Source organism: Ranitomeya imitator, chromosome 4 (assembly GCF_032444005.1).
Source record: "Ranitomeya imitator isolate aRanImi1 chromosome 4, aRanImi1.pri, whole genome shotgun sequence".
NCBI classification, from domain to species: domain Eukaryota; kingdom Metazoa; phylum Chordata; class Amphibia; order Anura; family Dendrobatidae; genus Ranitomeya; species Ranitomeya imitator.
Genome location: NC_091285.1, coordinates 361,790,604 through 361,804,623, shown reverse-complemented (window position 1 = coordinate 361,804,623; position 14,020 = coordinate 361,790,604). Strand labels below are relative to the sequence as shown.

Genomic DNA, 14,020 nt, shown 5'->3' with positions numbered 1-14,020 from the left:
ACCGCATGTTTACTTCCCAGCAAAACCTTCCAAATGCAAGCACCACACCTCAAATCAACTCCAGGCCTTTTATCTGCTTAATTGAGAATGACATAATGAAGGGATTGCCCACACCTGTCCATGAAATAGCCTTGGAGTCAATTGTCCAATTACTTTTGGTCCCTTTAAAAACAGGGTGGCACATGTTAAGGAGCTGAAACTCCTAAACCCTTCATCCAATTTTAATGTGGATACCCTCAAATGAAAGCTGAAAGTCTGAACTTCAATTGCATCTGAATTGTTTTGTTTAAAATTCATTGTGGTAATGTCTATAACCAAAATAAGAAAAATGTTGTTTGTGTCCAAATATATATGAACCTAACTGTAAATGATAGACATATTGTCTAAATAGGACTTTAAGTTAAGGATATGATTTATAAGCCACCTTTTTCCTGCTGAACTCTCTGATATGAAGTATTGCGGCATATGTGTACTGCAGAGCCCATGAGTGAACGACATTTAAACTTGCTTGTGATCTTCTCACCTCCATTGAACCAGCATGGCATGAACATTAGGATCCATATCCTTCACTCCACTTACCTCCCCCCCATTACTTATATCATTTAACAACAGTCTGCAGTCTTTTCCCCTCCTTTATTAGAGATCCTTTTCCATATCTTTTTAAACTGATTTTATAATTTTTTGTAATTGAATAAAAACACATTGTTTTATTATTACTCCATTTGGATTCGCTTCTCATCAGTTGGGGTGACCCCACCTAATTTTGTTAATTGATGAACTTTGAAGTGCCTAACACTGAACAATTCTTTTTGGACCTATGAATTTGATTGTATCACAATGAGTCAATTGTCTTACTTACATCTGCTACGCTGCTTGGCTCTGCTATATCTCAATGTGTCACATAGCACAGAGGTCCCCAACTCCAGTCCTCAAGGCCCACCAACAGGTCATGTTTTCAGGATTTCCTTTGCATTGCACAGGTGATGCAATTATTACCTGTGCAAGACTAAGGAAATCCTGAAAACATGACATGTTGGTGGGCCTTGAGGACTGGAGTTGGGGACCCCTGACATAGCATACTCAACTTTGCTACATCGCTGTGCTACTTCACTATGAAGAATCTCTTGATCTACGCAGATCAGCTGCTTCAATATCTCTTTTTTACTATTCTACTTTTCACAAACACTCACGATATGCCGTGCTTGTTTTTGCTCTCCTATTCACTTATTATATATCTATGATATTCTCCAAAGAAGAGTTCTGTAATTTTTCATATGCTTTTTAGGTTTTGGAGTAGAAAATCGTTGGTTAAAGTTTTACAATGATAACTGATACTTACACACAATTCCCTTGTACACAGCGTCCATGTCCACTGCACATATCTACACAACCATCTCCAATGTAGATGTTATCGATAGCCCAAGTTTGCTGCTTATCAAAAGGCGATGGTTGATTCCAACGAAATCTTGTACCCTGAGATCTGAAAAAAAGCAAACACTTGTCCATAAATAAATTCAGTTGAAACCAGAAGCTTACTTACACTATATGAGAAGATAAGTGTGTCTCTAATTAACTCAGATGTTGCCAAAAATCAGAAGCTTCCAAACACATGACATCATCATATAGGCAGTCCAGAATTGTTTAAATGCATAGTAATCTTAGTGTATGTAAACTTTTGACTTTGCAGTAAGTAATAAAATTGCTTTAAATCATTCGCGCTCTCATTATTCTGGCATTTGGCAAATATTAATAATTGTGATAATCCTAATTGACCTAAAACGGGAAACGTTTATTCTGATTTCATGTCAGATATTGAGCAAAACATGCATATGTGTCTTTTTATATAGTGTATGTAAAATTCTGGCTTCAACTGTATGTATCAGCCTGGTAAGATTATTTCCAGTTTTTAATAACAGAAACATATTAGAAAAATTCTGTCTTAAAGCATGGAAATTATCAACAGCTCATAGCCTCTGAATGAGAGTATTGATTTGCATTATATTTTTTTCTAGCTAAGTGGCATCTTACAAAGATATAGTGACTAGTTACATAAAAAAGTTGTTTTTCAGAGATTTTTGCAACTCAAGTTAGTAAAAGGACAACAACGTCTAGTTTCTGTATTTTCCGGCTATAAGTACAGCTTTCTAAAATAACCAAATAACCTTTTTTATCATTTTAGACTAAATGCAGTTTGCATTGATCATGCAATGAGGTTACAGACCACTTGCATTAAATACATGGATACAATGCACAGGATTAACAAAGTATAGTTGAAAATATCCTAACATTTTGGGAATGTTTTATAATTTTTTTTTTACGGTGTTCACTGTAAGAGGTTGAGTATTGTGACATAGCTCAGACTGTTCTGGACATGGTGTAATTTTATTGGTTAGTTTATATATTCACATCAACTTTTGTTTTTAAAGGCTAAACATTTTTCTGCAGCTTTTTTTTTGGAATGGAACTTCAACATTTTACACTTTGATTGTGGGTCAAATTCACCACAATACTCATATCTTGCAATGCATTAGTCCTATTAGTTTAATTATCTAATGACAGAGCCTAATCAGTTTTACATGCTAATTGCAGGACAGACTATGAGGCCATTATTTGGCCTCTGGTTGTCATAGTAGGGGATGCTGCAGGGGTAAAAGAGGGAGCATGCTCCCTTTGTTAACCATCTAGACACCAAGGATGCTGTCAAGTTGGGGGTCACTATACAGTTATGTCTAAGCATCGGCGCTGAGGAATAAGTCCTCATATGTTTTATATATTATAAGTAGAGGTGGGTGAACCCGAACAGTAAAGTTCGGGGTCTGTACTGAACATCTAGTGTTCGTGTACGGACCTTGAACACAGAATTCTTCAGGAAGTCCCTGTTACTGTTTGGCACCCTGAACATCGGCTGTTTTCCATGCTGTCATGCACCAGAGGCTATGCAGACAGTACGAAAAACACCTTTAGATGGCTCTGATCGGCATTAAGATCATTACAGATGACCGCATGAGCCCGCAGCTGTGACCGTAGGTAAAAAAGTTACCACCGATCACAGGTGTCGGCTGATAAGAGTACTGCTCTCATCAACCTATGCTTGCTCTATAAATAGATAAAAAAAAACTACGGTACATCTTTTATTTTTGATAACCAGTGCAGGCAAAACTGACAGCTTCAGGCTGCAACCCTCAGCTGTCAGCTTTATCATCTCTGGTTATCAAGAATGAAGGGGTCCAATGCCATTTTCTTTTAATTATTTAAATAAATAATTATAAAAAATAGCTGAGGGTGATATCAACATCCTTTTCTGTGGCCTCCCTGCTAACGCCATTGCCCCTCTCCAGTCCATCCTTAACCCATTACTTGCCAAATTAAAATTTTTACAAGTGCAGATTTTTCAGAAAAGGGCATCCCAATATTCAATTAAAAATGACAATGACATGATTTCCTATTTTGAAAACATTCATTTTTCAAACACAACACAAAAAATTGGACCTAATTATAAAAATTATAAAATCTTAGTTGCTAGAAGCTAAAGATTAGGCGTCCCAAAAAAAGGACATTGGTAGATAATGGGTTAACTCTGCTGCCTGACTAATTCATCTCTCTCCTCGCTAGATCTCCGCTTCCCCCGTCTGCAAATCTCTTCACTGACTCCCATTCCCTCAGCATATCCAGTTCAAATTACTAATACTGACCTACAAAGCCATCCATAACTTGTCTCCTACATACATCTCTGAACTAATCTCCCGATATCTTCCCTCACGTAATCTCCGGTCCTCCCAAGACCTCCTCTCCTCCACACTTATTCGCTCCTCACCCAACCACCTCCAAGACTTCTACCGAATATCCCTCATCCTCTGGAATTCTTTGTCCCAAAACGTTCGACTATCAACCACATTTGGATCTTTCAGACAGAACCTGAAAAACCACCTCTTCAGGAAAGCCTACAGTCTGCACTGACCCCGCTGCCTCCTCACCACTACCGGAGCTACCACCTCACCAAAACCGGAGCTCCTGCAACCCTCATCCTATTGTCTCCTTCCCCACCATCCTGTAGAATGTAACCTTGCAAGGGCAGGGTCCCCGCACCTCTGTATCAGTCTGTAATTGTTAGTTTGCTTACTATAAGTGATATCTGTAGTTTGCCTTCTCATGTACAGCACCATGGAATCAATGGTGCAATATATAAATAAATAATAATAATATTAATAGCCTAGAAAAAGAACATGAATATTGTCCCCCTCCCAGATTAAAAACATCAGCTCTCAGCCACCCCAGAACTGGCCAATAAGATGCGCCAAATCAGGCACTTAACCTCGCTCTTCCCACTCGCCCTGGTGCAGAGGCAAGTGGTGTAATAGTTGTGGGGTTGATGTCAGCTTTGTATTGACAGCTGACATCAAGCCCACGGGTTAGTAATGACGAGATATCTATAAGACACCCCCATTACTAACCCAATAGTTACCTTGTAAAAAAGACAAAGCCAGAATAAAATCTTTTAATTGAAAGAAAGACAGTGACACCTTTATTTGAAATAAAAAAGCATAGTTATACTCACCTTTACACCTAATCCATTGAAGCCCATGCCACCTGTAAAAAAACAGAAAATAATAAATAACCATAATACTTCCCTTTACGCCTCATCCACAGATGCCCATGTCCCCTGAAAAAGAAAAATAATAAACAACCATATCCCTCACCTGTACGATGTGAAGATGATTCATACTGTCCCACGATAATCACTGATGTGACAGCTATCCATGCCAGCTGGTTACCACTGACAGAGAAGCATAATCGCAGTGAGCAGTGGCCTAAGTGAGGTCACTGGATTTCATCAGCTATGAACTCTGGTGAACGTTCTCCTGGCAGCTGAGTGATACACACGATTATGCTCCTGTGTCATTGTGAGCCGGCTAGTGGGGAGAGTGGTCACTGATGTGACTGCTCTCTAAAGCAAATCGTCGATTATCTTCACTGTGGACAGGTGAAGGATATGGTTGTTTATTATTTTTCTTCTTTTCCAGGGGACATGGGCATCGGTGGATTAAGTGTATAGGTGAGTATTATGATTGTTATTTTCCATTTTTTACTGGTGACATGGGCTTCAATGGATTAGGCGTAAATGTGAGTATAACTGTGCTCAATTATTTTTATTTCAAATTAAAGAGTCTATCATTATTTCAATTAAAGGATTTTATTCAGGCTGTGATTTTTTTTACAATCTAACTATGGTATTAGTAATGTAGGTGTCTTATATACTCTCCATTACTAATCTGTAGGCTTAATGTCAGCAGCCATAAAACAGCAAGTATCAATCCCACACTCAGTACCACGCTTGCCGCCACACCAGCTCAAGTGGGAAGAGTTGGGCAAAGTGCCAGAATTAGCACATCTAATAGATGCGCCTTTTCTGGGGTGGTTGCAGGTTGCTATTTTTAGTCTGGGGGAGGGGCAATATCCATGGCCCCTTACCAGTCTAAGAAAACCAAGCCCCAATTGTTTGCTTTAGCTTGGCTAGTTGACAAAAATGGAAGGGACCCCACGCAATTTTTTTTAAATTATTTATTTACATTTTTTTAAAACTGTGTAGGACCCCTCTATTCTTGATATCAAGCCATGATAAAGCTGACAGCTGAGGGTTGCAGCCCGCAGCTGTCAGTTTTGCCTGCGCTGGTCAATAAAATTAGAAGAGACCTCATGTAATTTGTAAGCAAATTATTTATTTATAGCATAGGCGCCAGTTGATGAATACTCCATCAGAGGCGTCCGCTGTCACTGTTATCAGCAACAGCAGGCGTAGGCTGTAGTACTCTCTAATCAGCCAACACCTGTGACCAGCGGTAACCTCTTAACCGCGGATCACAGCTGCTGGCTCAGGCTGTCATCTGACAGCATGGGAACCGCAGCTCTCTGACCAGCGGTAATGGTCTTACCGCCGATCAGAGCCCATGTTTTTCTATGTAGATGACATCATCTGAATGGGGTCCGGGTTACAAAACTTTTTTTTTTAGATGTTTGGTCGAACCCGCTTGACTCAAACATCCACGGGTTCACCTATCACTAAATATAAGCAATAGTATAAATATGTTCAATAAGCAAAAACAATGTTTTTGTGTACCTTGTGTATTCAGGGAGAGGCAGTGTAAACCTGGTCCATTTATTAAAGGTGTCAGACACCAAAACCCTTTGTAGTTGATACTTATTACATTCCACGTTTGTAGGTAGGCAATCTTTAAGTACAGGATTCCATGTGAGCCCCAGATCCACTGAAAATTCTAGTTCAATAGCTATGAAAGACAGAAAAAAAACAGAGATTACCATATTTTTTCTACTGAATAGCCATGATAATTTATTATATTTCTATGGTCAGTATAAAAAAGCAGAAGCTAGGGTTACACATCATACATGGTCATATCAGGTAGTTATACTGTGGCACCATCACCATTATGCTTGTCTCACTAAAGATATTGCATTTCATTGTCTATAATCATAGGGTGAAATACAATAATTTTCCCAAAGGAGCTAATGTGGATAGGGAATCTAGATTGTGAGCCCCATCAGGGACAGAGATGATAATGTGTGCAAACTGTAAAGCGCTGCGAAATATGTTAGCGCTATATAAAAATACAGATTATTTATTTATTATTTATATGATTGCTATGTAATAGTATAGGGGATGAGGGTAAGAAGATAGTGCCTGCAGCTCCTATCCATTACATAATTTCAGGGTGCAGCTTAAAATAAATATGCAATATATGGCACATAATTGCTTGTTAAACCATTGCTTGTTGAACAGGCTATAGCAATTTTGTGGGATTATTTTTTTAATTAAAGAGAATCTGACAGTGGATGCAAGCTGCACATGAATCAGTGTCCAACTCTGTCATTTCAACCATGTATGTTGTACTCTCAAACACTGTGGCATTTTGGAGGAGGCATAGGGACGAGGACCATGCAACTAGGATGACTAGTCTAGGAGGCAGACCCCAGGTAGATTCTCCTTGCCCTGTTCCCCTGACTGACAAGTCTCTCTCTGTACACACACATAGGGAGAGACCTTGCATCATGTTCTCATACGCTTTATGCATTTAATAGCGCTCTGTGTCTGTACTGTTACATATTTAGGCAGTTAACTGGTTCATGCAGCTTTACATGAACACCTAATTCTTACACTATGGCTGGTCCGAACAATGAAAGCAATTGATACCATCCACCTCTCGTGTCTCCCTTTTTCCTCATAGTTTGTAAGCTTGCGAGCAGGGCCCTCACTCCTATTCGTATCTGTTTTGATCTGTGTTTATTGTTATGCTGTAATGTCTATTGTCCGTACAAATCCCATCTATAATTCTAAAGCACTGCGGAATATGTTGGCGATATAAATAAAAATTATTATTATTATTATTATTATACCTGTTAAGAGGAGTGGAGCGAGGAGAAGCCAAATGGGACCTGCCTGTTAGATCAGTTCTCAGTAAGTCACCTTCTATTTTATGGATAAGTTGTAACATTTAATGATGGAAAAACTGAATACTTATTTTGTCGTTAAATAAATTATTGTAGAAAACCAAACTACAATTTGGATTCATTCTTTATATATAAGTTAAAGGTGTGGTCTAATCCTTTTTCATTTAGACATTAAGATTGCACCACCCCAGGTAAGTAGCAAGCCAGGAAGCAGTAGAACGGTGCTCTTAAAGCCAAATACTTCCCACCAACGGCATGGTTGTGTCGCATGTCTGAATTGCGTGCTCTCCTGTGCTGTAAAAATAGGCATCTTCAAAACAACTCTTGCAGGCTCTTAATAATAGAGCATGTAAGCACGCGCTCCTTACCTAGAAAACCTGCCACCTCTGATATACTACATAGGTAGACAGTAATGTAGGCAATGAGAATAATCTGTAATAATAAAAATCCTGCCACTCTTGAGAACAGAAATAATTTTTAGTAACAGGTAAATTGCAAAGTTGCTCGTTTTTAAAAGACTGACAATGCTGAATAGGGAAGGAAATAAAATCTATTGTAAGTGGGATAATGCGAGAGATTTTTTTAAAATCAAGACTAGTATGATTTACACAAGATAGTTCCGCAACATGCTTCTAGGTGAAAGGTCAGTTCTTAATGACCCATGACTTTTAATTATTTATGGTACTTGTAAAAGTAGTTAAGTCTGAAATGTTGAAGTTTGTGGAAACACTAAAGATCAAACAACTTGCACTTTATTGCTCAATGCTTCTAATAATTTTATGGTAAAAGCAAGTTGATATTTAATCCAAATAGAAAAAATGTAAAATAAAAAAACACCACCTAGGTTTCAAACTGTATATCAATGTGCCCATTATCAAAATGTAGCTGGATAGGTCCTATATGGGAGAAAGGTGTCACTGAGGTGGATAGCCTCGATGATTTGAAGCCCGGAAAGAAGACTCGAGCAAAGAAGTTGCTGAGAGGTTTTTTTAATGAGCCCAGATTTTTGGATCTGGGTTATAGCAAAAGAGCTGAGTGGGACTGGCCGTTCCTATATTTCCACAGCAGGGTTTGAACAGCCTATTTAATGCAGCTCATCTGCCTTAGGCTGCCGTCACACTAGCAGTATTTGGTCAGTATTTTACATCAGTATTTCTCAGCCAAAACCAGGAGTGGAACAATTAGAGGAAAAGTATAATAGAAACATATGCACCACTTCTGCATTTATCACCCACTCCTGGTTTTGGCTGAGAAATACTGATATAAAATACTGACCAAATACTGCTAGTGTGACGGCAGCCTAAGGCAAATAGAGGAAAAGTATAATCACAGAAACATATGGACCACTTCTGCATTTATCACCCACTCCTGGTTTTGGCTTACAAATACTGATGTAAAATACTGACCAAATACTGCTAGTGTGACGGCAGCCTTAGAGTCTGTCTGTGTGTGGCGGTGTAAAGACCTATGCTGGTCACCCTCTGCTAGACTCTGTCTAAGTCTGGATTTACCTTTGAACAGGTGAGCCCACTCTGTGAAACTGTATATCCTATATGGACTGTATCAACACCAAAAAACAAGAAGGCATACACAAGCAGGTATCACCATATAATATAACAAATTTTATTGCACTAGTACACACTAAACCACAAAAAAACAAAAAAAAGTATTTTAAAAGCATTTAAAATCTGAAAAAGTAGTACAAACATCAGGAACCACGGTCTTGCCTTGAATCTTAAAGATGGATATATAAATAAATGTATACGGCAAATAAGAAGCTATTAACAATATCGGGTACATAGAATCATTAAGGGTTGGCACCAAATATAATGCAGTCAAGGTGTAAGTTGCAATGATAATAAATAACATCAGTATTGATATCAGAGACTGCAACAATTGGTAGAGATACCTCACATTTAACCCCTTAATGACAGCCGATTCACCTTTTAAGGGCGGCAGTTAAGGGTACTTAAACCACAGCGCCGTTAATTAACATGATTCAGGTCGGTTTTTACTGACCCACGGGTTGCGATCACCGGTAATTAACCGTTTACCGGCCGCAAAAAAAAAACAAAAACGCGATTTGCCTTTTAATTTCTCTGTCCTCCGATGTGATCGCACATCAGAGGACAGAGAAACGGGGTCCCCAATCGCCCCCTGATACTCAACCATCTCCCTCGGTGCTCCTCGTGGTTCCCCATGGGCACCGCCATCTTCTTCCGGCAAAAAAAATGGCGGGTGCATTCGCAGTGCGCCCGCTGGCCGGCACCTGGAAGATCTTTGGGGTCTCGGCTGCCAGGGGTAGAACATGATTGGGGCTGGTTTTTACTGACCCCTGTTTTATGATCGCCGGTAATTAACCATTTACTGGTGACCGCAAAAAAAAGCTGTGTGTCATTCTCTGTCCTTTGATGTGATTGCACATCAGAGGACAGAGAAATAGGGGGATTCGGGAACCCTGTCATACTTACCGGTATCCCTGGGTCCTCCTGCGTCCCCTCCTGGCCGCCGGCTTCTTCCTCTTCCCATGATCTGCCGGCCGGCAGAGGAAGACAAGTTAGGGTTAGGGTTGGGGCTAAAGTTAGGGCTAGGGATGGGGCTAGGGTTAAGGTTGTGGCTAAAGTTAGGGCTAGGGATGGGGCTGGGGTTAAGGTTGGGGCTAAAGTTAGGGTTAGGGTTGGGGCTAGGGTTAGGGTTGGGGATAAAGTTAGGGTTGGGGCTAAAGTTAGGGTTGGGGCTAAAGTTGGGGCTAAAGTTAGGGTTAGAGTTGGGATTAGGGTTAGGGTTGGAATTAGGGATAGGGTTGGCGTTAGGGTTGGCATTAGGGTTAGGTTTGGGATTAGGGTTAAGGTTAGAGTTGGGATTAGGGTTAGGGGTGTATTGAGATTAGGGTTGGGATTAGGGTTAGGTTTGAGGTTAGGGTTGAGATTAGGATTAGGGGTGTGTCGGGATTAGGGTTTTGATTAGGGTAATTGTTAGGGTTGGGATTAGGGTTAGGGGTGTTTTGGGGTTAGGGTTGTGATTAGGCTTATGGATCGGGTTGGGATTAGGGTTAGGGGTGTGTTGGGGTTAGGGTTGGATTTAGAATTTGGGGGTTTCCACTGTTTAGGTACATCAGGGGGTCTCCAAGCGCAACAGCCAATTTTGCACTCAAAAAGTCAAATGGTGCTCCCTCCCTTCTGAGCTCTGCCATGCGCCTAAACAGTGGTTTACCCCCACATATGGGGCATCAGCGTACTAGGTACTAACTGGACAACAACTTTTGGTGTCCAGTTTCTCCTGTTACCCTTGCGGAAAAGAAAAAAATTGGGGAGCTAAAAAATAATTTTTGAGGAAAAAAATGATTTTTTATTTTCACGGCTCTGCATCAAACTTCTATGAAGCACTTGGGCATTCAAAATGCTCACCACATATCTAAATAAGTTCCTTGGGGGGGTCTAGTTTCCAAAATGGGGTCACTTTTGGGGGGTTTCTACTGTTTAGGTACATCAGGGGCTCTGAAAATGCAACATGACACCCTCAGACCATTCCATCAAAGTCTGCATTCCAAAACGGCGCTCCTTCCCTTCCGAGCTCTGCCATGCGCCCAAACAGTTAAAAAGAGCACAGTGACCCTATTATAACCACAATTTTAACTCATACAGGAGTCCAATAATTTGAAATATACCTCATAGAAATAGGGTGCACTGTGCAAGCTACTCCCTGACGAAGGTAATACATCCAAAACGCGCGTCGGGCGCACGCAGGTCCCGGACCCAGCCTCACCTCTCAGGTAGTGCCACATGACTTTCTGCTATAATTATCTGCCCGCATGGTCATTTACCCGTGATAGTCTGCTATATTTGGGCACCTTTCTATGCAGTAAGCAGCTACATAATATCTACCTTGCTGTGTGAGCACTTATTATTTGCACCTGGGCACTTTCTTGAATACGCTGCTATAACTTCCATATGTGGTGCACTTACCTCGCAGTGAGCTGATGTAGTAATTCTCCTCATGTAGGAATCTATCTCGCTGTGGGTGCATTATTACTCGATCATTTGTACCAGGGCATGTTCTAATATAGTGTGTTATTGTACGGTCATTTGTACAAGGGCACGTTCTAATATAGTGTGCTATTACAACTCTCCCATTCAGATAATATACCTCGCTGTGTCTACACCACTGTTGTCACTTTACTTTACATCCCCTGATAGGGATATGCACTGTTTTCACTTTTTATAAAAAGGATTTTTATGCACACATTTTTGCTGTGTTTAATTTGATTTTCTTCATAATTTTCACTTATTTAGTGTTTGTATTTCACATACATGATATTTCACATTTTTATGGGTCATATGTGACTTTGATTCTTGTATATATATTTTTACATTATATTTTTTTACATACGTATACGACACAGTGAGTAGTGGTATTATAAATCATTCTTGGAGGGGTTATTTATATTATATGCTCATATATATATTTTTTTAGGAGGTTTTGGGTACCATATAATATTGTTCCTGCGTTTTGTTTTTATATATTTTTTTAAAAAATACATTTATATTATATGTATAAATTGCCACTTTATTTAATAAAGGCATATTATTGATCCTAACGCTGTATGACTTTCTGGTGATTTCCTATCTTGTGGTGGTTAGGTGTTCTGATCATTTCATGCGCCCAAACAGTGGTCCCCCCCACATATGGGGTATCAGCGTACTCAGGACAAATTGCACAATAACTTTTGGGGTCCAATTTCTCCTGTTACCCTTGGGAAAATAAAAAAATTGGGGGTGAAAAGATAATTTTTGTGGAAAAAATATGATTTTTTTATTTCATGGCTCTACATTATAAACTCCTGTGAAGCAGTTGGGGGTTCATAGTGCTCACCAAAAATCTATATAAGCTCTTTAGGGGGTCTAGTTTCCAAAATGGGGTCACTTGTGGGGGGTTTCTACTGTTTAGGTACATCAGGAGCTCTGCAAATGCAACATGACGCCCGCAGACCATTCCATCAAAGTCTGCATTTTAAAACGCCACTACTTCCCTTCCGAGCCCCGATGTGTGCCCAAACAGTGGTCCCCCCCACATATGGGGTATCAGCTTACTCAGGACAAACTGGACAACAAATTTTGGGGTCCAATTTCTCCTGTTACCCTGAGAAAATAAAAAATTGCGAGCTAAAAAATAATTTTTGAGGGAAAAAAAAGGATTTTTTATTTTCACGGCTCTAAGTTATAAATTTCTGTGAAGCACATGGGGGTCAAAGTGCTCACCTCACCACACATTTAGATAAGTTCCTTAAGGGGTCTAGTTTCCAAAATAGGGTCACTTGTGGGGGGTTTCCACTGTTTAGGCACATCAGGGGCTCTCCAAAGGCAACATGGCGTCCGATCTCAATTCCAGCCAATTCTGCATTGCAAAAGTCAAACAGAACTCCTACTCTTCCAAGCTCTGCCATGCGCCCAAACTGTGGTTTACCCCTACATATGGGGTATCGACGTACTCAGGAGAAATTGCACAACAAATTTCGTGGTCTAATTTCTCCTGTTACCCTTGTGAAAATAAGAAATTGTGGGCGAAAAGATCATTTTTGTGTAAAAAATGTGATTTTTTTATTTTCATGGCTCTAAGTTATAAACTTCTGTGAAGCACTTGGGGGTTCAAAGTGCTCACCACACATCTAGATAAGTTCCTTAAGGGGTCTAGTTTCCAATTTTTTGTCACTTGTGGGGGGTTTCTACTGTTTAGGCACATCAGGGGCTCTCCAAACGCGATATGGCGTCCGATCTCAATTCCAGCCAATTCTGCATTGAAAAAGTTAAACGGTGCGCCTTCTCTTCCAAGGCCTGTCGTGCGCCCAAACAGTGGTTTACCCCCACATATGGGGTATCGACGTATTCAGAAGAAATTGCACAACAAATTTTGTGGTTCATTTTATCTTTTTACACTTGTGAAAATAAAAAAAAATTGGTTCTGAAGTAAAATGTTTGCAAAAAAAAGTTAAATGTTCATTTTTTCCTTCCAGATTGTTTCAGTTCCTGTGAAGCACGTAAAGGGTTAATAAACTTCTTGAATGTGGTCATGAGCACCTTGAGTGGTGTAGTTTTTAGAATGGTGTCAAGTTTGGGTATTTTCTGTCATGTACACCCCTCAAAGTGACTTTAAATGTGAGATGGTCCCTAAAAAAATGGTTTTGTAAATTTTGTTGTAAAAATGAGAAATCGCTGGTCAACTTTTAACCCATATAACTCCCTAACAAGAAAAAAAATGTATTTCCAAAATTGTGCTGATGTAAAGTAGACATGTGGGAAATGTTATTTATTAACTATTTTGTGTGACATATCTCTCTGATTAAAGGGCATAAAAATTCAAAGTTTGAAAAGAAATGTTAGCACTAACATGAAGTACAATATGTCATAAAAAAACAACCTCAGAGTCAGCAGGATCCGTTGAAGCGTTCCAGAGTTATAACCTCATAAAGTGACAGTGGTCAGAATTGTAAAAATTGGCTCGGTCATTAAGTACCAAATTGGCTCTGTCACTAAAGGGTTAAGCAAAAAAGAACACTAAATAA

General features: G+C 39.7%; 1 protein-coding gene across 4 annotated transcripts in view; it reads right to left on the bottom strand.

Annotated features, from left to right (window-relative positions):
- Nucleotides 1–14,020, bottom strand: part of RELN (reelin) — a 1,116,896-nt gene that overhangs the window by 80,503 nt on the left and 1,022,373 nt on the right. For all 4 annotated transcript variants that reach the window (XM_069765109.1, XM_069765110.1, XM_069765107.1 and 1 more), the window contains exons 46-47: nucleotides 6,116–6,284; nucleotides 1,340–1,480 (exon numbers count right to left, since the gene is read on the bottom strand). In XM_069765109.1, the coding sequence (XP_069621210.1) occupies nucleotides 1,340–1,480; nucleotides 6,116–6,284 (310 nt within the window). The remainder of the gene's footprint in view (nucleotides 1–1,339; nucleotides 1,481–6,115; nucleotides 6,285–14,020) is intronic.